General features: G+C 46.8%; 1 protein-coding gene across 12 annotated transcripts in view; it reads left to right on the forward strand.

Annotated features, from left to right (window-relative positions):
* Nucleotides 1-23,946, forward strand: part of Frmd4a (FERM domain containing 4A) — a 749,198-nt gene that overhangs the window by 425,368 nt on the left and 299,884 nt on the right. Inside the window, exon 1 of one of the 12 annotated variants that reach the window (XM_076572737.1) lies at nucleotides 4,629-4,649. The exons of 7 other annotated variants lie outside the window; for them this stretch is intronic. Coding sequence is in view for 4 of the 5 variants with exons in the window: in XM_076572741.1 (XP_076428856.1) it covers nucleotides 9,421-9,510 (90 nt within the window). In the remaining variant the exon portion in view is untranslated. Of the gene's footprint in view, nucleotides 1-4,628; nucleotides 4,650-9,338; nucleotides 9,511-23,946 lie in introns of those variants that run through there. 4 more of the 12 variants (XM_076572741.1, XM_076572739.1, XM_076572731.1 and 1 more) reach the window with 4 other exon arrangements.

The raw sequence follows: 23,946 nt of genomic DNA on the forward strand, positions 1-23,946 counted from the left end.
GCCAGTCTTTCTAACAAGTTCATGTTGCTTTCTCCCTTTCCGTTGGGAAAATATGAGACTTCTAGGTAAGTGGGCAATATTTACCCATGGTAGTAACGTATTTCCTGGGCATAGAAGAGAAAGGAATCGTACACCATCAAGGAAAGACACCACTCTCTTTTGCAGCAATGGAAGGATTGTTTCCACTATGGGATCTATTCTGTGGATGAAAATTACATGCTCAAGTCCTCTGCCTGGAAAAAGGAAGCATACAAATGGGAAACAGGTTTAAAAGTTGATCATTTTTCACCCAACACTTAGCTAAGTATCTCATATGCCTGATGCAAGAGAGCCAAGCCTATTGAAGGTCAGAAATCAACATGCACCAGCTCTGCTTAGAAGTACTCCATATATATCCAGCTAATTCTGTGAAGTCAATACCACAGATAAGGGCATTATTTATTTTGCCATTCCAGGTGTAATTACACGGTTTACCCTGTGCAAAGTGCACTTCATAAACATGGCAGATCAATGCTAGTTATCAAAATCCATCCACAGCTGACAGAACATGAAAAAGGGCTTTGCAAAATGATCTGGAAAGCCCATCTGCAGAGTCAGCCCCACAGGTCAGCTTATTACCTGCTTAATCACACAGGCATCCTGGCAATAGTATCGATTCCCCGGGACCAGGACATGACATCACTCTTAACGGCATGTGCAATAAGCTATTCCCGCCATGCAGAATGGCCATTAGCTCAGGCTGCAGCCTCTGAGTGTCTAGAGCGGCCTCTAGCCAGCAAGGGAAAGTAGGGTGCTGGTGGGGACCAATCATATTGAGGCAAGGTGTGAGGAGGTTTCATACAGAAAAATGAAATCCTCCTGCTGGGGCTAGAGAGATAGTTCAGCTGATAAAGCATTTGCTTTGCAAGCATGAACACCCTAGTCCTATCCCGAGAACCCATGTAAATAAAAGCCAAGCATGGTGATGTGTGCTTGTAATCCAAGCACCGGGAAATGGGGGTGGAGAGTGGAAACAGACAATTGCCTGGAGCGCATTGGCCAGCTAGCCTAACTAATTGCAATTTCAGGGCTAACGAGAGACTATAAAAAAGTGCAAGGTGGATGGCACCTGAGAAATGATAGATGAGCTTATCCCCTGGCCTCCATATAAAACACACACACACACACACACACACACACACACACACACACACACACACACACACACACACACTTTGCTACTTGTGAGTAAGGCTTCTGTTTGCTCTCTGTCCATGAGGGAAAACTTAAACCATGTTGTCCGCAGATGAACAGCCTTGTGTTTGGTGATCAAGGCATGCTTAGACAGAATATTGGTAACTCTGCCATGACAGCATTAATATTTTCCACAATCTCTACAACTTGACCATTGCTTCAAAGATCTCAGGAGGCTCCAGGATACCTGATTATCTAGAGATTTCCCTGTGGCACACACTACATCTTCCCCTCTGGCCTGAAAGAGGGTGAGGTCTATTTCCACTGTGATAGGAAGCATGTCTGAGCTGATAGGATTGGGAGCCTTATGATGGGTGAACTAATTCTCTTCTCCCATCACTGAACTGAGACCTACCAAAGACCAAGTTTTCAAAGGGCTACGAGACAGGAGGCTCAGTGAGGCACCTTGAATGAAGCATGACTCTAGAGCCAACCACACAGAGAGAGACAGAAGGATGGACAGTGAGGTCCACAAAGGCTGCTGTGGTGCCTAAGGCCACAGGAAAATGTGGCCAGTCGTGATACACAGCAGTGACACAGAGAGTAAGGTGGCCAGCCACTGACAGTGTGCCCGTGGGCACGTGACTCCCCTTCTCTGTGGCTTCATTACTTCATCTCACGCAGGGAAAGACAAGTACCTGTTTGATAAGACATTGGAAGAACTAAGTGTACCAGCATTTAAAATGGTCCCTGCAGGAAGATGATCCACCTGAAGGGGCTGTGTGATTTCATCAGACACTCAGTAAGGCTCCTGGTGCTGGATGAGGAAATATAAGCAATGAAAGGAAATAATAAGCTTGGTTTGGACAGGGCCCAGGCCCATGTCATAGAGTTTGGTGTAGTACACAAGACAATCCCATAGTCATCTCAGAAGCAAGTGGACCCGTAGCCTTGAGCACCACACCTTGTTCCAGCAGTGACAATAGGAATCAATGTGGGCAGATCCTCCCCAGATCCTTTATCTTGTCTGGTATCTCAAGGATGGGTAGACGTTAAATGAAATGTGGAATTCAGCCACTAGTGAGGGAAGAGACAGGAGGGGGAGTGGAGGGGAGGGGGAAGAGACAGGAAGGGGAGGGGAGGGGAGGGGGAAGAGACAGGAGGGGGAGGGGAGGGGAGGGAGAAGAGACAAGAGGGGGAGTGGAGGGGAGAGAGACAGGAGGGGGCAAGGGGGAGGGGAGGGGAGAGAGACAGGAGGGGAAGGGGGAGGGGAGGGGAGAGAGACAGGAGGGGGGAAGGGGGAGGGGGAGGGGAGGGAAAGGCCGGAAGGAGGAAGAGGAGAGAAAGTGAAGGTAAAGAGGGATAGGAAAGAGGAAGGACATTTATCTCCCCACTCAAACCAACTACGATTTTTTAATTTTTTATTTTTATTTTATGTGCATTAGTGTTTTTCAACAGGAGACAGGAAGTTACAGAGAGTTGTGAGCCACCATTCTGGTGCTAAGAATAGAACTCAGGTCCTCTGGAAGAACAGCCAGTGCTTTTAACCATTGAGCCATCTCTCCAGCCCTCCCCCCACTGCCCCACCCCCCAGCACACACACACACACACACACACACACACACACACACACACACACAAACTATAATACAACTATGATTCTTCCTGCAGCATCTCCTGAGTGACACAGGAGAATATGTTCTGTTCAAAGACAGCTACTTTGAACTTTGAAGAACAAGCCTTAGTTAAACCCTTAAAACAGAGGGACCTCAGTGCCTCACACTGATCGGGGAGCTTAGCTTCTCCCAGTCCCAGGCATGTGAGTCTGCTTACGGGAGTGCTGCTTGATGACCTGGTCCTGTTCTTAGGGATATCAGGCTTTACCTTTGACCTCATTTTTGGATGCTTTCTTAATATACAGCCACTAGGCAGTGTGTACTCACAGGGCAAGGCAGGGGTCAAGTGAGTCAGCTGTGTTGGGAAGGAACAGGAAGGGGGCTGGGACTCTGCAGAAACTCTAGCTTCTCTCCCAGGACTCCCCTTCAGACTCGAGAACTCTTTAGACCTGTTAAGAATTTGCTTGTCTCATGGGAATCTTTCCTCTGATCTCCTTCTCATTTCATATGGCAACCATTAAAACCCCAGCTTCTCCCCCCAGCTACAGCTTCTCCACCCCAGCTCAGAGGGGTTTGGGCCGTATCTGTGCTTGGATGTGGGGCATGTTTGCACCCCTTGCCTGTCACCCCACAGTAGCATCTCCCTTAGCCCCCAGCCCTTCCGGGATGAGGCAGGCAGAAGGACAACCAGAGGAAGCAGCTTCGCCTGCTCAGAGCTGTCCTGGCTGCCACTCGTTCCCAGGAACTGACCAGTGTTTAAACCCAACTTTGTCAACACAGGTACCCGGCTGTCAAAGGCCCGGTCTTCCTCCCCATCCCTGTGGCTGAGAATGTCTCCCATGGCTGACAATACCACTGATGTCCTTCTTTCAGTTTGTCATCTACGGTGCCTCTCTCAGCCTGGAGCCCATCCCCCTGCCTCCTCCACCTGGGTTTGTTTGTTTCGTGGTTGTTTTGTTTTATGTGTTTGTGTGTTTATTTTTACCCTCCATACCATATCAGAGTGTCTAGGATGCCCCAAGACCCCCTCTTAGGCACATCCTAGCAAACCTAAGATCTAAGTGCCTCCCAGGTTCTCTTCATTCTGTCCCTTTGCGGCTCCTGCTACACTAGCCAGACACTTTTCTAAAGCAGCTCCCTGTCTGCCCCGGTGGACATCACTCTGTAGCTCAGGCTGACCTGGAGCTCGTGATCCTTTTGCCTCAGGCTCCTGCACTAGGATCATATGTATGCATCACCATGCCAGGGCACTACCATGCCAGGCTTCTCCCCTCCTCTTGCCCCTTCCTCTACCTTGAGCAGCCTGGAAGATGAGGCCAACTTGCAGTCTCAGCCGTGGTTCCTCCCTCTTCAACCCTGATGGTCCCTCCAGGGCAATAAACAAGAAGGTGGCAAGAGTGGCTACCTATTTCCCTAAGAGCTCAAAACACTGAGAAAAGATCCTTTTTAATGTTGTGCAAAATGTTCCACAGAGTAACTACAGCTGAGGATGGAAGCCCAAAAGGGCGTGTCTCTAGTCTCAGCTTTGCCGCAACCCTCATCCCCTGAGGTCAGGATTTTTCACGTTTGTAGAAGAGCAGGAAGTGTTAGGGCTTGTGTGAGAAATGGCCCTCACAGACTCATGCTCTAGAACACTCGCTCCCCAGCTGGGGGCACTGTCTTGGGAGGCTATTGAACCTGTAAAGGGTGTTGCCTAGCTGGAAAAGGTAGTTTGCTGGAAGCAGGCCTTGAGCATTATGACCAGGACCCACTTCCGGTCCTGTCTGCTTCCTAAGTGTCCATCTGCCGGGGAGCCACCAGACATCATGCCTTCTGTGAATCCACTGTGAAGGACTGGATTCCCTAGACCCGTGAGCCAAAGTAAGTTTTTCTCCCTTGACTTGCCTCTTGTAAAATAATAAGAAACATAAGAAGGATCCCATATTCTAACTGATTGTGCAATTCTCACCCAGAAGGGCCCCTCAGCTCACTTCCCCAGCACCTTCCTCAGCAAGGTCCCTTGTTTCTCCACTCAGCATGCCCTCAACTGCCAGAGCTTCCATTTGGCACCCCGTCCGCAGTGTGCCCTCCAGCACCTTCCTCTCACAGGAAGCCACTCTGCCTGCTGGCCCTCTTGCTTTCTCAGTGTTCTGCCAGAGGCACGGGACAGCAGAGGAGACAGCTCACCGAGGGCCAGCCACTTAAAGTTCTAAGTGAGAGTGTGCACGTGTGGGACTTGCGGGGAGCCATCGGCGTCTCATTCGTCCTGGTGTAGCTTGTAGCTTGGACCAGTATGCTCACTGCTGATTTGGGGCTCTCTTTTATGCAACTGTGGGTGTGTGACATACAGACATACACAAATACACACACGTATACAAGCACAGACATGCACTTACTCAAACATATACATACAAATAGACATACATTCATACTTATACATAAACACAAACACATATATACACTCATATGTGTGTATATATACATATATCACACATATACATATCACACACACATATATTCACACACACACACACACACACATACACACACACACACACACATCCAATGGGCTCTTCCCTTCCTCCTGTCTCTCTACACCCTCTCTGGTGTCATAACTGCTTTCTGTCTCACAAGCCTTGCTCCCATCTCCTCTTTCCCACCCTGCTGTCAGTGACCTAGGACACGGCTTTGATTTGTTGCGCCTTGCTTTGGTGCATGGAGAACATTGATTTTTCTACAATGCAGTTCGCTTCATTCTTGAGCGGCTTCAGTCCAGACTTTCATGTAAATGGTTTCCTCAGGACTGGGAGGAAACGTTTCAAGTAAACAAACAAACCCTCCTCCAGCCAAAGCGTTTGTTCGCTCCTTGAGCCATCAAGAGCAGCAGGAGGATGGCTTCCCCAGCACGCCAGACCCACACCCCTCACTGACACCTAGCCCATGGTGTCTTCCCTAGCTTGCCAGGGGCCCTCTAGACTGTTGCCTGAGACACAGGGCCTGGGGTTGCTGTGCCCGAGTGAAGACATGCACTCTCCAAGACACATGTGTTCCAAAGCCTTTCTCTTCATCCTGTTCATCCCCATCCAGCTAGTCCCGACGTCCCAAGGTCAGTTCTCTGGTCCATTGTCAGCACTGGTCCTGCCTGGACCCACTGGTTCACAGAGCCTCTCCTCTCTCTGTCCTCATCCCTCCTATGTGAGTGCTTATCTTCTCCCTGTCACTTGGCTGGCAGAGGACAGTGAAAAACTGGAGGCTGTCACTGCTCCTCATCGCCCCCGCCCCCAGCTCCATCAGTGCCCGAGTAACCTGCCCACCTTGGCATCCGTGAGCTCCAGGCCTGCCGTAGGTGACCCCATTTCTGAGCTCTTCTTACTCTGCTCCTCTTTGAGCCCCTGAAGCAGGGCCCCACTGCCCCTTCCTTAGCTCTTTTGGGTTGTCTCTGACCTGCAGTCGGGCCTGGAGGACATGACGGCAGCAGGTCTTTGAAACTGCCCAGCTCACCGATCCTCTAAGCACGCAGCTCCAGCTCCCCTGTAAGCCCGTTAGGAGGATTTCCTTCCTAGATTGAGAAACTGCTACCAGCTGACAAAGCATCCTATGACAGCCGACAGCAGACTAGGCCAGGTTAGACCCTGCACTCACACAAAGCTACTTTGGTGTACATCTGAGTTCTTATCTGTCCATCAGTGCCCTCTGGTCATCTTATTCAAACCATATGTATGCCTCAGTTCCTTCACCTGAACTGACAACGGAAGTCATCTCATTCATTGAGATAGCCTTTGGAAACAAACCTCCCAGCTCTGGTGACTCAGTGAGCATCCATCCCTTCTCCTCCCCTAACGTGGTCACATCAGGTACAGTATGAGCGCCTGTCTCCTCCTGGGAAACATACTTGTGTTCTAATAAGGAAAATAAATAGTAAATATAAATGCTGTGGAAATTCAGCAAGGGACTTGAAATGTACAGGTTTCACATTCTATGAATAGACTCTCAGATATTTCTGGGCAAGCTGACTCCTCAGCCTTGAGATCATGAGGAGGAGGTGAACATTTAGTCCACTGGGACTGGGGAGGGCTCCATTAGCGGGAGGAGACTCTTCTATTATAGAAAGCATGACCGTGCCCCGGCCACATTGGGGAAGGGGTGGAATGTGCCGGGCTGCAATGTGTGGGGAGTCTGGCCCCGAGTTATTTTGATTTCCATTAACATTCTCTTCTATACGTATTTAACCATAATTGAACACATGTGCTCCTGATTTATTTGCACTTAGTTCATCCAAGTGTCCCTTACAGTCTGAACTATACCGCCAAAGCCTTGAGTTCTTCAGTGAAACCTCCATTAATACCCCTGGGAAACAGGAAGTTGCATTTACTGAAATATAAATAAATTCAGCTCTCAGGGGCTTTGTTGGGGCCGGGGTCACAGGAGAGGCAGCCATCCACTACGTCCTCTCAGAACAAGCTGGAAGGACACAATCCCGTAGCTCTGGACAGATGAGTGTTTGGAAAACGCATCCGTCCTTTGTTCAAACCCCTAATGCCTTCAAGTGCCATTTTGGAAAAGCAAGAGCCCCTCCAGACTTGGGTGACTAACTGAGTGTCAGTGCAGATTTATTCTCTGCTCCTGTCTACTTTGAATCCGGGCAGTGTGGGCAGGAAGAGAGGAGGAGGAGGAGGAGGAGGAGGAGGAGGAGGAGGAGGAGGACAGATGACTTGTAACCTAAAACCCCTGTCCAAAGATATCCACGGGACTCCTGCTCTCCCCGCTCTCCCCGCTCGCTCACCCTCTCGCTCACTCCAACAGCACACATGGAACCAATTATGAACAAAGAACGATTGTTGTCCATTCGGACTTTCCCACGTGGGCTCCTTGCTTTCTTTAACTGCCTCTTAGTGTGTGTCTGCGTGGGAGGACCCTGCCCACGGTTCCAGCCCAGCTCCCTAGCATCCCAGTGCCCCACTCCTCCGAGCTTCTCTGCTCCAATTCATTCTCTAGCAGCATAAAACCCTCCTTCCCTTCACACCCCACCCCCACTTCCTATTAGGTTTGTCTGAATAAACAGAACTTTCTTTTCCATCACTCTCAATAAACTGAGCTCTGGTTTGTGGAGAATAAAGGAAAGCTGGTTCCCAACATGTCAGTAACATTAGGCTGAGCCTGAGATTCCCCACAGAGGGAGCGCGACCATTGCTTTCATGAAGACCAACCAGGGCAGAAGATGTGGTGTGTAGAATTGTGTTCAAGAGCAGCAAACAGATTTCCTTAGACCCTGGAAAGCGGTTACTTGTCATTTTTCTCTGCTGTGGAAGTGAGCTGATTGCTGGGGGTGCAGTGATGAGGGGGTGAGAGGGTAAGCTAGCGATGTGGCCATTACAAAATGCCACAGAAAGTTAAAGCTCTGGCTGGCCCACTTGGCCCTTCTGTTGGAATTATACCTCGATTAGAAAAGAACTGGCAGATGTGGATGAAGCAGAGCTTGAGTCATTTCAACACTTTGTAAAATCTCACACGACTTAGTTGTGATGGCCGCAGACATAAAACGGAGTGCCCTAGGGTCAGTGAGATGTCTTGATGGGTAAAGGCTCTCGCCACTAAGCCTGAAACGTGAGTTTGATCTTTGAGACCAAAAGGTGGAAGGAGAAAAGTGATTCCTGAGTGTTGTCCTCTGACCTCCACAACCCTTCGGTGGCACTCTTCAGACCAACCCCCCCATGCACACTGGCACACACAACAAATAAATAATATAAAGGTTTTAGACAAAAAACTGTTCTAAGCACATTTGCACGAGGCGGTGGCACATGTAACTCCTTTGGCTTTGGTCTGATACATCTGAACCATGGATGTAAAGATGGCAAAGACAGTTTTCCTCCTACCCCTCCCCCACCTCTTCTTCCTGTGAACTGTATTCACATAATTAATTTGATGCATACATTTTCTGTTGGAAGCAGTGGTGGGAAAAACATATTCATGTCTTATGTTCAATTTCATAGAGGTAATTTATGAATCCAAAGAGACCCCCCAACTCCCCTACGTATTGTTGCTAGTCTTCAAATATTTTTTTAATGTTAGGAAGAGAATGAAATCAGAATGCAGGATTTTGAATTAATCTCTGCTCCAGATGTGGGGGAGATTCCTCTTAGTCCTTTTAAGGTAAGCATGTGACCTACTGTACAGCCGAGGGGCTCGGGCGTCACGTGGTGCAGTGAATAATGCGTCTGATACAGCCTTGATGAGACAACTGACCTGGTTGCCATCTGCAGCCCTGAGAAGCAAAGTTGACATTTCTGGATCACTCTCCCTACAAGCACTGCTTGCCCACTCCTGGGACAGCAGGTCTCGCTGAGCCAGCGATGCAGGGACAGCCACAGGGAAGCTGAAGGTGCCGCTCCACGCAGCTGAAGTTGGAGAACTTGGGCTGTTTTCCTTTCTCCCCACCCCCCACCTCCTGACCAACCACATCTTGACTCACAGGGTCGAAAGGAAAACTCTTTCAGCTTTTCAATATTTGGGAAACCTCCCGAAGACCAGAGCTTAGCTCTGAAGGAATCTAGCTCATCTCCCTCTTTGCTAGCAACACACACACACACACACACACACACACACACACACACACACACACACACACACATTTGCTCACTTCCAGCCCCACACCATGGTAGTTCAGACTGCAGTGTCTCCAAACAGACCTCAGAGACTTCTGAAAATACCTTATGGATCTCTGAGAAGGCGCAGCGTGGAGAGGGTAAGCAATGTGGCCGTGGCCGGCTGTTTGTTTTCATTGAGCAGTTGCTACAGACATGGAGATGCTGATTTCATTGTGCTTGGAATTTACTGCTGCTACTGATGTTTTCCTGAGCAATTCGAGTTTCCTGGGGCTGCAGAGCTGTGATTCATTCTTCTCTCTCTCTCTCTCTCTCTCTCTCTCTCTCTCTCTCTCTCTCTCTCTCTCTCTCTCTCTCTCCTGAACAGATAAGTATGAGACTTCTGAGATGGAAATGTCTGTCAGTTGCAGATGCCAGAGGGGAGATGAGATATGAGGGTAGAGCGCTGTGCCCCTGGAGCTTGGAGAGAAGTGTGTCAGGGTTGGGAGCCCGACTGCTCTGGTGCTCACTGAAACACACTCTCAGAGCAGCAGCGTCTGTCTCAGATTTCCTGTGCTGGGTGAAAAGGGAGGTGAAGGTGGTGTTAAGGGGCTTCGGAGCCCAGCCGATGTCAGTTACGAAGCCGGTGGGTGAAAAGCCCCTACTCATCCTTATCTGTTTTGTTGTCGCTCTTTCAAACATATTGCGGTCCTTTGGGGTCTGTTGGTTCATAATCCTGCTGATTCTGGCTGAAGGGATCGTTAATTTCCTGAAAGCCTGTGTGTGCCCTTCATGGTAGCCCCTGGCAGAGGGAGCCTATAAAATAATAATAAGGGTTTGTCTTTCTCTATAATAAGAAATACAATTTTGAGGGTGGCTGTCATGGATGTAAAATTGTCTGGAGGAGGTTGGCTCAACATGTGGGGATTGGTGCCTCTACCACCACGGGGCAGGATTATTCCGTGTGCCTTAGAAGCCCCCAGACCCCTGTTGGAATCCTGACAAGTCCTCCCATGAACTGGATGTCTACATCCATGTGTTAGATTAAGTGCAGGCCATAACCAAAACCCAAAAGTGAGGTAGATAAGTTAACTGACCCAGCTCATGAAAGGGAACAGACCTTAATTCAAATGGCTTTCTGGCTGGACTACTTGGTAGTTAAGGGTATTTTTTAATTTAAAGAAAACCTAATTAAAGGTTCCGCATATGGGGGACTGTCTAGAATATCCAGGCAGAATTGAGTTTCTGGCTCTGATAAGTTATAATTTTTTCTGTTTGAATTTTTTAAAGGGCATTACCCATTCTGGTTGCGTGTAGGTCTTTAGTTTCAAGCACGTTTCTGTGCTCAGTATCAGTTACACCAATTAATGTGTAGTATGCACCTACTGTGTGCTCCCTTTTACAGCTTTGGAGCATGGGAACAAAAGAACACACGAATGTATCCATCATCTCCTTTGTTCGTCTCTTTCTTTGCTTTACAACACTGTCTCACTCTACAGAATTCACCGTGTTGTCCACGCTTCTTTCCCAACTCATGGCAATCCTCCTGTGGCAGCCTCCCAAGGGCTAGGATCACAGGTGAAGCCAGACATCCCAGCCCCAGGGCATGTGGAATGTGATTTTCAGTTCTGATGAAAACCCTTGCCTCTGTGATAGCCAAACCCATGTAATATGCTTTATGACTGAGATATTTGTCTATAACAACTCAAATATAAATCATGTTTCTCAGGGCTGGGCAAGGGCAGGGCATAGAGGAGAGTATTGTGCTGCTCCTTAAAGAAAGAAACAAACAAAAACAAATCGAGTAACCGGGCTGGAGAGAGGACTCAGTAAGAAAGAACACTGGCTGCTCTTTCAGAGGACCGGGTTCAATCCCCAGAACCACAGAACAGCTTACAACTGTCCGTCATGCACGTTCCAGGGGATCTGACGCCCTCACATCCATGCCCATAAAATAAAATTAAATAAATTATTATTTTTTTTAAGTCTAGTTACTTTGTAGCCTCTCTTTGTATCATTCAAATCTCTAGATGAGTATTTAATATTTAAATGTAGATCTGCAAAAATACAGAGGTGTGCACTTACAACTTGGTTTTTTTATTTTTCCCACTGTTCACCATTTTAAGACAAATCAACAATACAGGAATTCAGATATGACCTATTGCATATCTGTTGCCATGTGTATTTACAAGTAAGGCATTACATTTGAGTTATACAAAGCTTATTTCTTCCCTTAAGCATATACCACGTTTCATGGACTTAGAGATGGGTCCAAGAGCTCTGGACCCTTCAAAGTAGCCTGTACTTCCCTGGAGCTTGGCTGTTACAGACAGATCTGTGGCCTCCCCATCCTGGACAATGGGATAGAAGGTAATTGGAATATATGGTAGCTTGTCAGGTCCAATTGGGCATTTAACACCGCGGTGCTTCTATGACACTTTTAAAATGGAAGCCATATATTTATATAAAACGAGGGCAGTTAGGTCATAAACAGCTCCAGACCATGAAAGCTGACCCTCTTTCCTTGGGACTCCAGTACCTAACCCTTGAGACAGTGGAGAAGGTGCCAGACATTTGGGCGACTGTTATTGTCTGGTAAAGCTCAAAGGCTTCAAATTACCACAAGGCCTGTACTCCAGGCCCTTCAGACACATTTCCTCTCCTTACCATCCTGAGCTGCTAATGAAACATGGAACATGGGGCCTCTTCCCCTCCACGCTGTGTAAATAGAGAAACTAGGTACAGTAGGCACCATTGTCCCTCCAGACACATCAGTCCATGACAGGACTAAGTCCTGGAACTTAGTGTTGTCTGTCCTTGCCATTACAGAATGCCTTGCGGCCTTTGCTCTCTGGTGGCCATGTGGCGTGACAGCCTGGCTCTGAATAGAATTATCATCAACTCATCACCAGGACCTCACATAGAAGACATGCTTAAACCTGAGACATGAGGACCAGGAACATTGCATGATTTCAAAGCAATGAGAGTACACGCGTGTGTACATGTCTTTCTCTGTGTATGCATTGCACATAGAAGTCAGAGACCTACTTCATATGTCATTTCTCATGATCAGTCTCCTTGCTTTCTGTTTTGTTTTGTTTTGTTTTGTTTTGTTTTGTTTTGTTTTGTTTTGTTTTGTTTTGTTTTGTTTTGTTTTGTTTTGTTTGAGATAGTCCCTCCCCTTGCTGCTTGGAGCTTGCCCATTAGGCTGGCCTCTGGTATCTACCTGTGCCCCATCTCCGGCACTGGGTTATGAGCGTATGCCACCAGGCTTGGCTTTTTTTCTTTTAACATGGCATCTAACAGTTAATTTCACCTCACTATTGCCAAGAGAGATCCTGAGAAAGCCAAAACAAGGGTTTTGTTTTGTGGTGATAACTTCCCTTGAACTCCCAACTTCATGTATCATTCATAGAAAACAAGGTGCTCCAGGTTCCATGCACAAAGGTGCCGAGTCCCTCAGCCTACCTGACCAGGAGCACCCTCACGCTCTCCTCCTTCTAAAGCAAGTGTCTTATTGCAGTGGCTGAGGAAAAATGCAGTAAGAAAACCTTGTATGTGGTCCAGTTTCAGGCGGTTTGAGTTTGCGATTTGAAATTGAGGTGGAGGTAGGTCCTGTAAGGTAGCTATTGCCATCTCAGTTCTCTGCTTTTGTGATAGCAACTGAGCAACGTGTATGTCTTCCCACCCAGAGATTTGATCTTTGATACCTCTGAACTCTTCCTTCAAGGCTTCTCCAGCTGTAGCCTGTCAGAGTTCACGCTCTGATTTCCCAACTGTGAGGGACACAATGCTTGGTGCCCTAGTGCCTTACCCTCTAACACATAGACCCACAGACCCAGAGTGCACTGGACATCTCTGTTCTCTTGACAGTCTTCACACCTTGAATCTAATGTGTCCAAAGTGGATTTCAGCACCCACTCACCACCACAAGCCTGCTCCCTGCCCCAGCATGAGCTAAGTATGATCAACCATCAGTGAACATGGATTCCACACATTCTTAGAAATGCATAGCCAGGTCCTTTCATTGTGCCAGCATCATAGAGTGTACTCACACAAACCTAGATAGGATAGTCTACTAAATGCCTAAACTATGTGGTACATACAAGCCTGTACATTACAGCTTCTTACTCCTAAAATCCTAATCCTCCTAATAATGTAATATTAAATCAAACACAATAAAGTATAATGAAATGGGGGAAAGCGATAAGCACGAGACAGAGGAGGCTGCTGTTGGCATATCACAAGATATCCTTTTCTAGCCAATTATGGTGTTTTCATAACTAGAAAGATTCAAGTCTAGGATATTGATCAAGGGTAGTATAAGCCAGTAGTGTAGTCATTCATGATCACTGTTGAATGTCACCTACTGTGTATGGTCAATGCTAGACTTTGATAGGATTGGCAGCCACCTAGAGTTGCTTGCAGGGGGATCAAGTGAATAGGACAACTCAATGCACTGTGACATTATGATGGCCACAGTGTCACTAGCTTTAGAAAAATGGTCAGCTCCCTCATAATCTTTTTTTTTTTCAAGACATGGTTCTCTGTGTCACTTTGGCTGTCCTGGAACTCAGTCTGTAGACCAGGCTGGCCTCAAACTCAGAGATCTGCCTGCCTCTGCCTCTTGAGTGCTGGGATTAAAGGTGTGTATTACCACAGCCCAATAAGACCCCTCATAATCTTGTGAGATCTTATGTGGATCTGTAATAGACAGAAATGTTGGTATGGGGCATGTACCCAAACTCGAATCCAGGTGTCTTCCTGGTCTTTCCATTTCCTCTGTCTCCCTCGAACAGCCCCTGTGTGTGCTGACATTTCTGGTTTTCATATCTCTCTGTCATCTTGCAGCTCCTCCCAACTGCCAGATTAAGACCAAGGTCATCTTGTGCCTGCACACTGTCTTCTTATGGTTTCTAGTCTTGCACCTTCTTCTGTAGTCTTTTCAGTTAGATTAGGGACAATTATATCACTCTGTACGTAAAGCATTTCAGTGGTTCTGTGCCTCAGGACGAGTACCAATGCCAGATTATAATCAGGACCCTGCTAAGATCTCTGTCTCACTTCTTCCCCCCTTACTCATAGACTGTACTCCAATCACACATGGACATATCCTGCTACCTTTAGAGTACCATTCTCTCGGTTGCATCAAGTCCTTTGAACATTCTTTCATTAACCTGAAACTTGCTGCCTCCTCCTCCCACCCCTCAACTTCCTATTCCCATCCTTTTGCGTGAAGCTCATATCCTATTGGAAGACTTTCTAGATGTCCCACCTCCAACCAAAGTCTACAAAAACACACTTCCTGCAGGTTGCCTGCATTGAAGCTGTCATTTCCATGGGTAACAAGCTCCTTAAGAACAAGTCACCTGATTCTTGAATAGTAGGAATAGTAGAAATATTTGATTTCAGACTGTCCATTCATTTTTTGCATCAGTATGAAGACTCCAGATGAAATCAGTCAAGGCAGTCAGCCATGCCCAACACAGATCCAAGAGGCCATCCTATTCTTCCTAAAATAGGGAGTCATTGGCCTATTCTAACACAATCTGCTGTAAGACATAAAATTTGGGCAGGGGAGATAGCTCAGTTAACAAAGTGCTTATCTTGGAGGCACGAGAACCTGAGTTCAGTCCTCAGAATCCCTGTTTTTGTTCTGTTTTGTTATTTAAAAGAGAGCCGGCATGTATGGTGCACACTTGCAATCTCAGTGCTGGGGATTAAATAAATAGATAGGATATAATAGAATGCAATAAACTATTCAGTGGATATGAGAATGAATGAAATCTGGGAGTCCTATCATTGACATGCCTCATTCTTATGTCTTAGAAGTAAGACATAAATAGGAACAGCCTTAGTTCCCAACCTGACTTCCTGGAAGTCTTATTGTTGCTGGTGGAAAACGTGTTCACTCTCACGTGTTAACACAAACCGAGGAAACAAAATGTTCTTTCTTATTTATTCTGGACTCTAAGAGCTCACCAGACACCTCTAAGTGGAACAAGGTGGGAGCAACTAGCCTGACTCAAACTAAACGTCTTCCACAAAATGGTATAAATTTGATGGTTTTATTGGGGGGAGGGGATGAAGCAAGCAAGCTTTCTCTTTTCCTACAATTATTTGACTAGTGTAGGTGAAAAGGTCTTTTTTTCTTCTTCTTGGAAACACTGAGATGGTGTGATATTTCTGGAGTGGTATTTTTAACACAGCATAAATTAAACCTCGTGGCACCCACAACATTCATTATTCGATGTGTTATTCCAGGTTGACATATTGCCAGTCTATTATTTTGCAAACCATTACATTATCCCAGCTGCTAAGCTGCATAACTTAGGGATCCAGAATACAACAGCGTCTCTGTACTCATGTATGTGGTGCTTACATTTTGAATGTGTTCATGCAGGGAAGTGTGAGACACTACCCAAAACACATACAGCAGACAGCTCCTAGTGGATATTTATTACCATTGAAAGCAGACAGCCAAGAACTGTTCAGACAGATCAGCATAGTCACATATATTATTATCCAGCCCCCTCATCCAAGAAGACTTTTGTTCTTTCCATAAATATTCCTCTCTGGAGAAAAAGATCGTGAACTCTCAGGGACTCCAATTCTCTGGTTCACAGAAGGCATGAAAGGTCATTTTCCCCTTGTTCTTAGTGATTAGGTTTAAATGGAAAATAAAAGTCGTGTGTGTGTGTGTGTGTGTGTGTGTGTGTGTGTGTGTGTGTGTATGTGTGTGTGTGTGTGTGTGTGTATGTGTGTGTGTGTGTGTGTACTTGCATATGGGGGTGTCTGAGGAGGCCAAAAGAGGGCACTGGATCCTTAATTCTGGAGATAAATGGAGTTGTGAGGCACTCTGTGTGAAACCCCTGAACAATCTCTCTTGTTTTTGAGGCAGGGTGTCTTACTGGCCAGGAACTTATCAGGTAGACTAGGCTGGCAGGGAGGCTTGAGGAAGCCTTGGGAATGCATCCATCTCTAGCTCATCAACTTTACATTGGAAAGATCTAAGAAATCTTGTAGGCTCCCTGTGCCTACACTGTGCCCAGACCAGAGTATATCTCAGTGGATGAGATCCATGCCAACTTAATGAATTCAGATAGTTCTTGTGTTTTATGATGTTTTCACTTGAAAGAGGACTGGATGTGTGGATGGGGGTGGGTATGTTTGCTTTTTTGTGGTAAGATGGTTAAATGCATGGTTCTTGATGACAGAAAACTCAATTTGAGCTTCTTGGGAGTTGACTCTATTCCTGGGACATCCTTGCCTATACTAGGCAGGCTCTCTGTACTTTGAGTCTACTCTCTTCATAGTTAGACACAGCACTTTGTAGTCATGGAGTGTGGAACATGCAGAACTTCTTTCTAGACAAGTCTAGATCCCAAACATCAGTCTGGCTATTCCTGCCTGCTGGTCTTCTCCAGTGAAGAGCTGTCTGTGTTCATCTCAGTCCTCTGGAATGAAGATATATTCACATTTCAATCAACTATTCTTAGTGTGTGTCTTATGAGTGTTCTGAAACAGAGCTCTTGGGTCCTGAGAGCTTAGGACATGTTCAAGCAGCTTGACTACTGTCCACTTGTGCAATATGAGTTTCTTTGATCATCTAGTTGAAATAAGTCCATTGTGTGTATCTTTGAGTGTGATGTGTGCAAACATGTGTGCATGTGCATGTGCATGCACACATGTGGAGGACAGAGGAGGCCATTGGATGTCCTGTTGTATCACTTGCTGATTATTCCATTGGAGCATGGTAGCTCATTGAATTTGGAGTTAGGTTGGAAGCCACCAAGCCTCAGTGGTCCTCCTGTCTCCACCTTCATGATGCTGGGGTTCCAGACACATGTGTGGCCACGCCAAGGTTTTTACATGGGCACTGATGATTTAAATCCAGGTCCTCATGTTTGCCCAGCATAACCTCTTGCCCACTGAGCCATTTTCCCAGGCCCAGAAATCCACTTATTTTTGTATTGATTCATTGATGGGCTTCAGAGAACAATGTTGTGTTATGTACATAAAACAGTATGGAAGAATCTATGCCATGAACATTTGTTCTCAAATCTAGGAGTAGATGAACCACATATGTGGGATACTTCTCCGCTGCCTTCCACCTCTTCCACTTCCTCTCCCTCCCCCTCTTCCTCTTCCCCATCTTCATCAGTTTGGTCTGCCCTTACTGGTCAGTTTTAACTGTATTCGCTATTTTTCTCACTGCTGTGACAAAGGCAGCTGAAGGAAGAAGGGCTTCTGTTGGATCCCAGTTCAGAGAACTGAAGTCCATCCTGATGAGGAAGGCACAGTGGTGAGTCCGTGAGCCAGCAGGTCACACTGCATCAGCACAGAAGAAGCAGAGGGAGATTGACGCTAGCACTCAGTTTGTGTGTCCAGGGGTGTGTCTCCCAGGTCATTCTCTATCCCATCAGATTGATGGTCAAGATCAATCACTGAAGTCCTGCTACATGGGTGACCTAAAATGGTCCATGGAGAGAGAATTTATACCAGTGAATTGGCAAATATACAAGTTAGAGCTTTTGCTTTCTCAGAAAGTCTAGACCTAAACATTTACTGGCACATCCTGGGCAGATGGTTGAAAAAATCACAGGACTATGAGATATTGCCTGAAGAATGTGTGTGGACAGATAGAAAGGCATGTCAGAGGACTGGAAAAAAAACAGCAAGGAACAGTCAATGAGATAGAAGTAGAATTAAAGAGAAAGTCTGTCCTGTCCATATGGACGACTAGCATTCTTTCTCAAAGACATGTGATGTAGACTACTACCTGAGAGGTAATAGACAGTTATCAGGAAAGAGCCGTCAGGAGGATGCTGGGAAGGGGAAACAGAGCAGGTAAAAGAGAGAGGCTCTCAAGACAAGCTTTACTTCCTCTAAGGGCAGTCCTGGACAGAGTAACTGGAGACCATGGAAGAGTCTAAAGGGGTCAAGGTTATAACAATTAAGATGGTCAAGAACCTTTTCGCTGTGGTACCACAGAAGCACAGCACAGTGGCTGATATCCTTATTTGGAAGGGTCATGTATATATGTTCAGTGTTGGGCACTTGTCTGTGAGTGAGAAGACCAGGAGTCAGCATCAGGTATCTCCCTCAATCAGCCTCCACCTTATTGTGGAGGACAGGGTCTCTCACTGAAACTATGGCTCACTGATGCAGCGAGACAGGCTGGGCAGCAGCTCCAGGGATCCTCCTGTGTCTTCCCTGGTGCTGTGATTAGAGGCACATACTACTGCTCTTCCTTCCTTCCTTCCTTCCTTCCTTCCTTCCTTCCTTCCTTCCTTCCTTCCTTCCTTCCTTCCTTCCTTCCTTCCCTCCTTCCCTCCCTCCCTCCCTCCCTCCCTCCCTCCCTCCCTCCCTCCCTCCTTCCTTCCTTCCTTCCTTCCTTCCTTCCTCCCTTCCCTTCTTTCTTTTCCAACTGAGCTGTCACCCCAGCCTACAGAGGTCATTTTAACTAGCACCTCTCCCACCTTAAGCCACTGCACCGAGCTCATCCACCTTCCCCCGTGTTACTTTCAAAAAGTAGTCAAAGAAAGGATGGATGAAAGGTTTCAGTGTCTTACGGTGGTCACCTGTACCAAGTCACTGTTCCACCCCCTTGTCTCAGTACCCTTGGCCTCTAGCCTAAGGAAAAGCCCTTTTGTTTGGTTTTGGTTTTGCCTATGAGAAAATGGTTTTTAAAATGCCTTGATATAATCACGTGTCAGGGCTTCAAAAGCCAGCTGAGTCCCAGAATATATTTAGAAAGTATCATTTAGGGCCAAACCAGCGATGCAATGTCCAAAATGAGTAAGTCCTAGTTTGAACTCTGAATTTGGGCATTTAGACATAGTCTGTAAAAGAAAGTAGATTTGAACCAAATGGGAAAAATGTCCAGTCTTTGATATGAGAATCGGTGCTACTGGACCTTCATGGACCTTGTAGATGAGAATGTTCCCCTTCTGTGTCTACTGCGCTGAGGGAAGCCGTAGCCAACACCGTGTGCAGATTCCACCCATAAAAAGTGTCCTCTTGGGGATGGTGGAGGCCTCTAGTTCCAACACCTGTAGTTCCCCTTCCCCTATGCCCTTTTTAATTTTCCTTTTTGATACTTCAAGTTCAAGTCAGTTAAAGATAAATTTAAAGGCAAACAGATGTGAGCCCTACCCCCCATCTGGGGCTGGTTTTGTGAATTGGTCCATTGCATACACGTTGCACACCCATTGCACACTCATTGCATATCCTGGATCTCAGTGCAGCTGAGTCACCAGAGCTCTCAGATGTGTTTTTCACATTGCTGCCCTGCAGGGACAGGTTCATTTCATGGGCAGCTATGTGGGTGCTGGGTTCTAACTCACTACTAACCCGATATTCTATCATCTAGATGTTTGCACTTCTTCTCCTTTGTGTATGTTAAAATCCCAACCCCCCACTGGGCGGTGGTGGTGCACGCCTTTAATCCCAGCACTCAGAGGCAGGTGGACCTCCTCTCTGTGAGTTCGAGGCCAGCCTGGGCTACAGAGTGAGTTCCAGGAAAAGCACCAAAAGCTACACAGAGAAACCCTGTCTCAGACAAAAAACAAAAAACCCAGTGGTGCTGTTATCAGGGAGCAGAATGTTTGCTCTCAAGACTGAAATTAGAACCTTATTAAATAAAAGAATTTAGAGACTGGGGATGTAGCTCAGTTAGTAGAGTGTTTGCCTAACATGTGTGAAGTCCAGGGTTCAGTTTCCAGGACCACATAAACCAGGTGTGGTCCAGAATTCTAGGGAGGATCAAGATAGAGCAGGATCAGAAATTTAAGGTCACCCTTGTCCACACGGGAAACTGAGAGCAGCTTGGGATACATGAGACTCTGCCTCAAAAAACAGAGATCTTCAAATTAAAAAAAAAAAAATTAAGGCTCCAGTGAGCTGGCCATTTTCTTCCACAACATGTGGCCACAATGAAATGTGCTATCGAAGAACAGCGAGTGAAGCCGGTCCAGCTGTCAAGTCTGCTCTCAAACAATGAGTGCCTTACTGTATTTTTTCCCACCTTATTTCTTGAGCCAAGGTCTCTCACTGACCCTGGACCTCGTTTCCCTAGACTGGCTGACCATCAGTCCCCAGGGATTTCTGTCCCCTCCCCCGGTGCTGGAGTTACACAGCACTCCACTGGGCTTTTATTTGGGTGCCAGGGATCTGAACTCGGGTCCTCACGCTTACACTGCAATCATCTTAGCCATCGAGCCACCTCCCAGCCTTGCCCTTTACTCTGTTTCCCTCTCTCAACCTGTACTCTGTATTCCTTCTTGGCCAATATCTGACCGACATTCCCCCAAACAAAAGCATCCTTTTTCTGTCCACCACATGGCTGTCGGATGCATGAGGAAAACATAGTTAATGTGCCTTAGCAAAGGACCTTGCAGGATAAGAAATCTCCATCTGTGGAGACCCACTCACCAGAAATGGGCCATGGACGAGTTTATTTCCCCTTGTATTGTCTCCACGGGGGCCCCATCCTTCATCTTAACTCTAGGGGCTGATTTCTGTCCGTGCCTCTCACTCTGTAAGACAGGACCCCACACAGGCATTAGAGAATCAGGTTTCTATGGCCGCTGGTGGAGAGCAGGAAGGAAGGAACACGGAAACTGAGGCAGCTTCCATTGAACTTTGCCACAGGGACACTGAGCCTGGTGTTCCTATTTTCAGGGTTCTCCAAAGGAACTCTTGTACTTTTGTATTTCTGGGAGCAGTGTGTGTACGTGCTTCTATGGGTCTGAGCACATGTGCATGTAGATGCATGTGTGTGCATGTAGATGCATGTGTGTATATGTACCAGAGGTCAACACCGGGTATCTTTGTTGATGGCTGCCACACCTTATTCTTTTGAGACAAGGTCTCTCCCTCAACTTACAGCTCACCCATTCAGCTAAACTGGCTGGCCGGTGAGTTCCAAGAATCTGCCTGTCTCTGCCTCTCCACTGCTAGGGTTACAGATGTATACCACCACACCTGGCTTTTTATATGGGGTCCAAAGTCAGGACCTCATGTTTGCATGGTGACGAATTTGCCAAATGATGCTTGTCCTCAGCTCCTGTACTAATTTTTTGTATTTTATTTTCTGTGTATGGGTGTCTTGATCTCATGCACATGTGTGTGCCATGTATATGCAATGCTCACACCATCCAGAAGAAGGGTGTCAGATCCCTTGGAGCTAGAGTTGCCGATGGTTGTGACCACCATGTGGATGCTGGGAATTGGATGTGGGTCATCTTGGAGAGCAGCCAGTGCTCTTAACCACTAAGCCATTTCACCAGCCTAGTCCCCCTACACTTTTTTAAAGGCTATATCTTGCCATGTAGCCCAGGCTGGCCTGGAACTTACTCACTACATAACCCTGATGGCATTACATGGTTCTGGGATTATAGATGTATACCATGCCTAGTACATTTAAGGCGTCTCTTTATTGTTGTTGTTGTTGTTTCCCTTTGCTTTCTTTTTTCCTGTGCTAAGGATGGAATCCAGGGCTTTGCATATACTAAGCAAGTCCTCTACCCCTGAGCTATGTCTCCAGCCCGAATTTTTTAGTATTTAGGAAAAGTGTATGTGCGTGTGCATGACAATGAAAGTGGAAGAGAAATCTGCTATATGCCATCTTTTGCTGCATGGGAAACATAGCCATGGCCTATGAGATGCCCACTTTCTCCACAAGAAAATAAATACCAACTCACCCTAAGTGGCTGTGCACTCTCTCCAGCCCCACAGTTTGGGAGCTCATAAAAAAAGAGAGAGCTCTTAGTATAAATAAACTAGTCTGGGAATAGATCTTTGGGCCTTCCACTGGAATTATATCATCTTACTGCTAAATTGGAATATTATTAACTGTATAAAAATTCTTTTGACAAGTCAAATGCAAATTTCTAAATACATTTACATAAATCGAATCATGTCCTTCAGCTACAGGAAGTGGGGAGGCTACAGAGAGCAGCATTATAACCCTCAGGAGGATGAAGACTTAAGCAGCTGAACGTGAACTCCGGGTCTGATTATTGTCTGGTGGGGCAGGGGTGCTACCAGCCACATCCTTCTTTTGTTTGAGCCAGGTGTTTCCCCACTATCTCAGACAGGAGGCCAGAACAAACCATCCCATCCAATACGGCAGTCACCTAGCGGTGGATTTTGTCGCTAAGATGTTCAGGTCAGTAGCATGCAGGGCCACCACCCAAGAGGCCGCACCACAACCAAGCTGACATTTGTTTATGTCCCACATGGTTGACTGATAGCAACCATATGGAAACCTTTTCTGTCTGAGTCGTCTGCTTCCTGCTAGATGGGGTAGAATTCTGGGGGGTCAGCCAAGTCCCGGAGCAAGGACTTGAACGATTTACACCTCCTTTGGCTGGTGACACATCGGCTCAGCCACTGGAGCTCCTCAGCTTCCCATGGTGTCGAAGAGGAATGACGCTCTCCCTGACTGAGAGGACAAGTCAGGCTGCTGGAACGGGCAGGCTCTTTGAGTGTCAGCTCTTGCTTGTCATACTCATCCCCAGAGCGGAGATTGATCCCTTTAATTTTAATCTCAGAACATCCACCCTTCTGCCTGCTGCCAGATAAAGCAACTGGTAATTAAGCACCTTGCAGCAGTAGACCCTGCTTCCTGGGGACATCTGATACCCCAGAGAAGCCCATCAAGGACAGTGTCAGCCATTTATTACTTGAATGTCTTTACACTGTATCCTTATTAAATTAAACAATAAATATCAATATACCTAAGCCATATTTTCTCAGTTCCCTGTTGACATCTTTTTGGTGTTAAGATTTAATTCATCTTTATTGGGGTGGGGGGCTGATAGGTAATATCCTCTTGAAGATATGGAACAACAAATCCTGGACCACCAGTTGACCAGGGACAGGACACAGATGTGAGTGGGCATCACTGACAGGCTATAAAACCAAAGGAAGGCTCCAGAATTTGCTGCTGGCCTTGATCTCTCAAGCACAGCCCACAGATGGACCAAGTCACAAGTTTTATAGATGCTGCTGAAGAAATTGAAACTAGAGCATGCAGGTAGTGTCCAGAGGGTTTGAGGAGAAAAAAATGGGTTCAGAGGAGGAGGAGAGGCTGGAGCATCCGCACACACTGACCAAGTTGTGGGCACAGGCTGAACTAAGGGAAGGCAATGATGGGTAAGATGCCCCCTGCTCAGAAAGCCCACAGAAAGAGGCTGGGAAGATAACTAAGTCAGAAAAGCACTCACACGTAGGCATGGGACCTGAGGTAGATCCCCAGCACCCACGTAGAAAGCTGGGCAGGGTGGCACACAGTTGTCATCACAGAGCTGGGGAGGCAGACAGGCAGATTCCCTGGGACTCCCTGGCTAAACAGTCTAACCTAATCAGTGACCCCCAGGTCCCAGTGAGAAGCCCTGTCTCAAAGACCAAAATGGCCAAGGTTGATTTCTGAACTCTACACAATGTATACACACACACACATACACATACACACACACACACACACACACACACACACACACACACACACACGCACCTGCACACAGGCACACACACACACACACACACACACACGCACCTGCACACAGGCACACACACACACACACACA

This window comes from Peromyscus maniculatus, chromosome 5 (genome assembly GCF_049852395.1).
Source record: "Peromyscus maniculatus bairdii isolate BWxNUB_F1_BW_parent chromosome 5, HU_Pman_BW_mat_3.1, whole genome shotgun sequence".
NCBI lineage: Eukaryota > Metazoa > Chordata > Mammalia > Rodentia > Cricetidae > Peromyscus > Peromyscus maniculatus.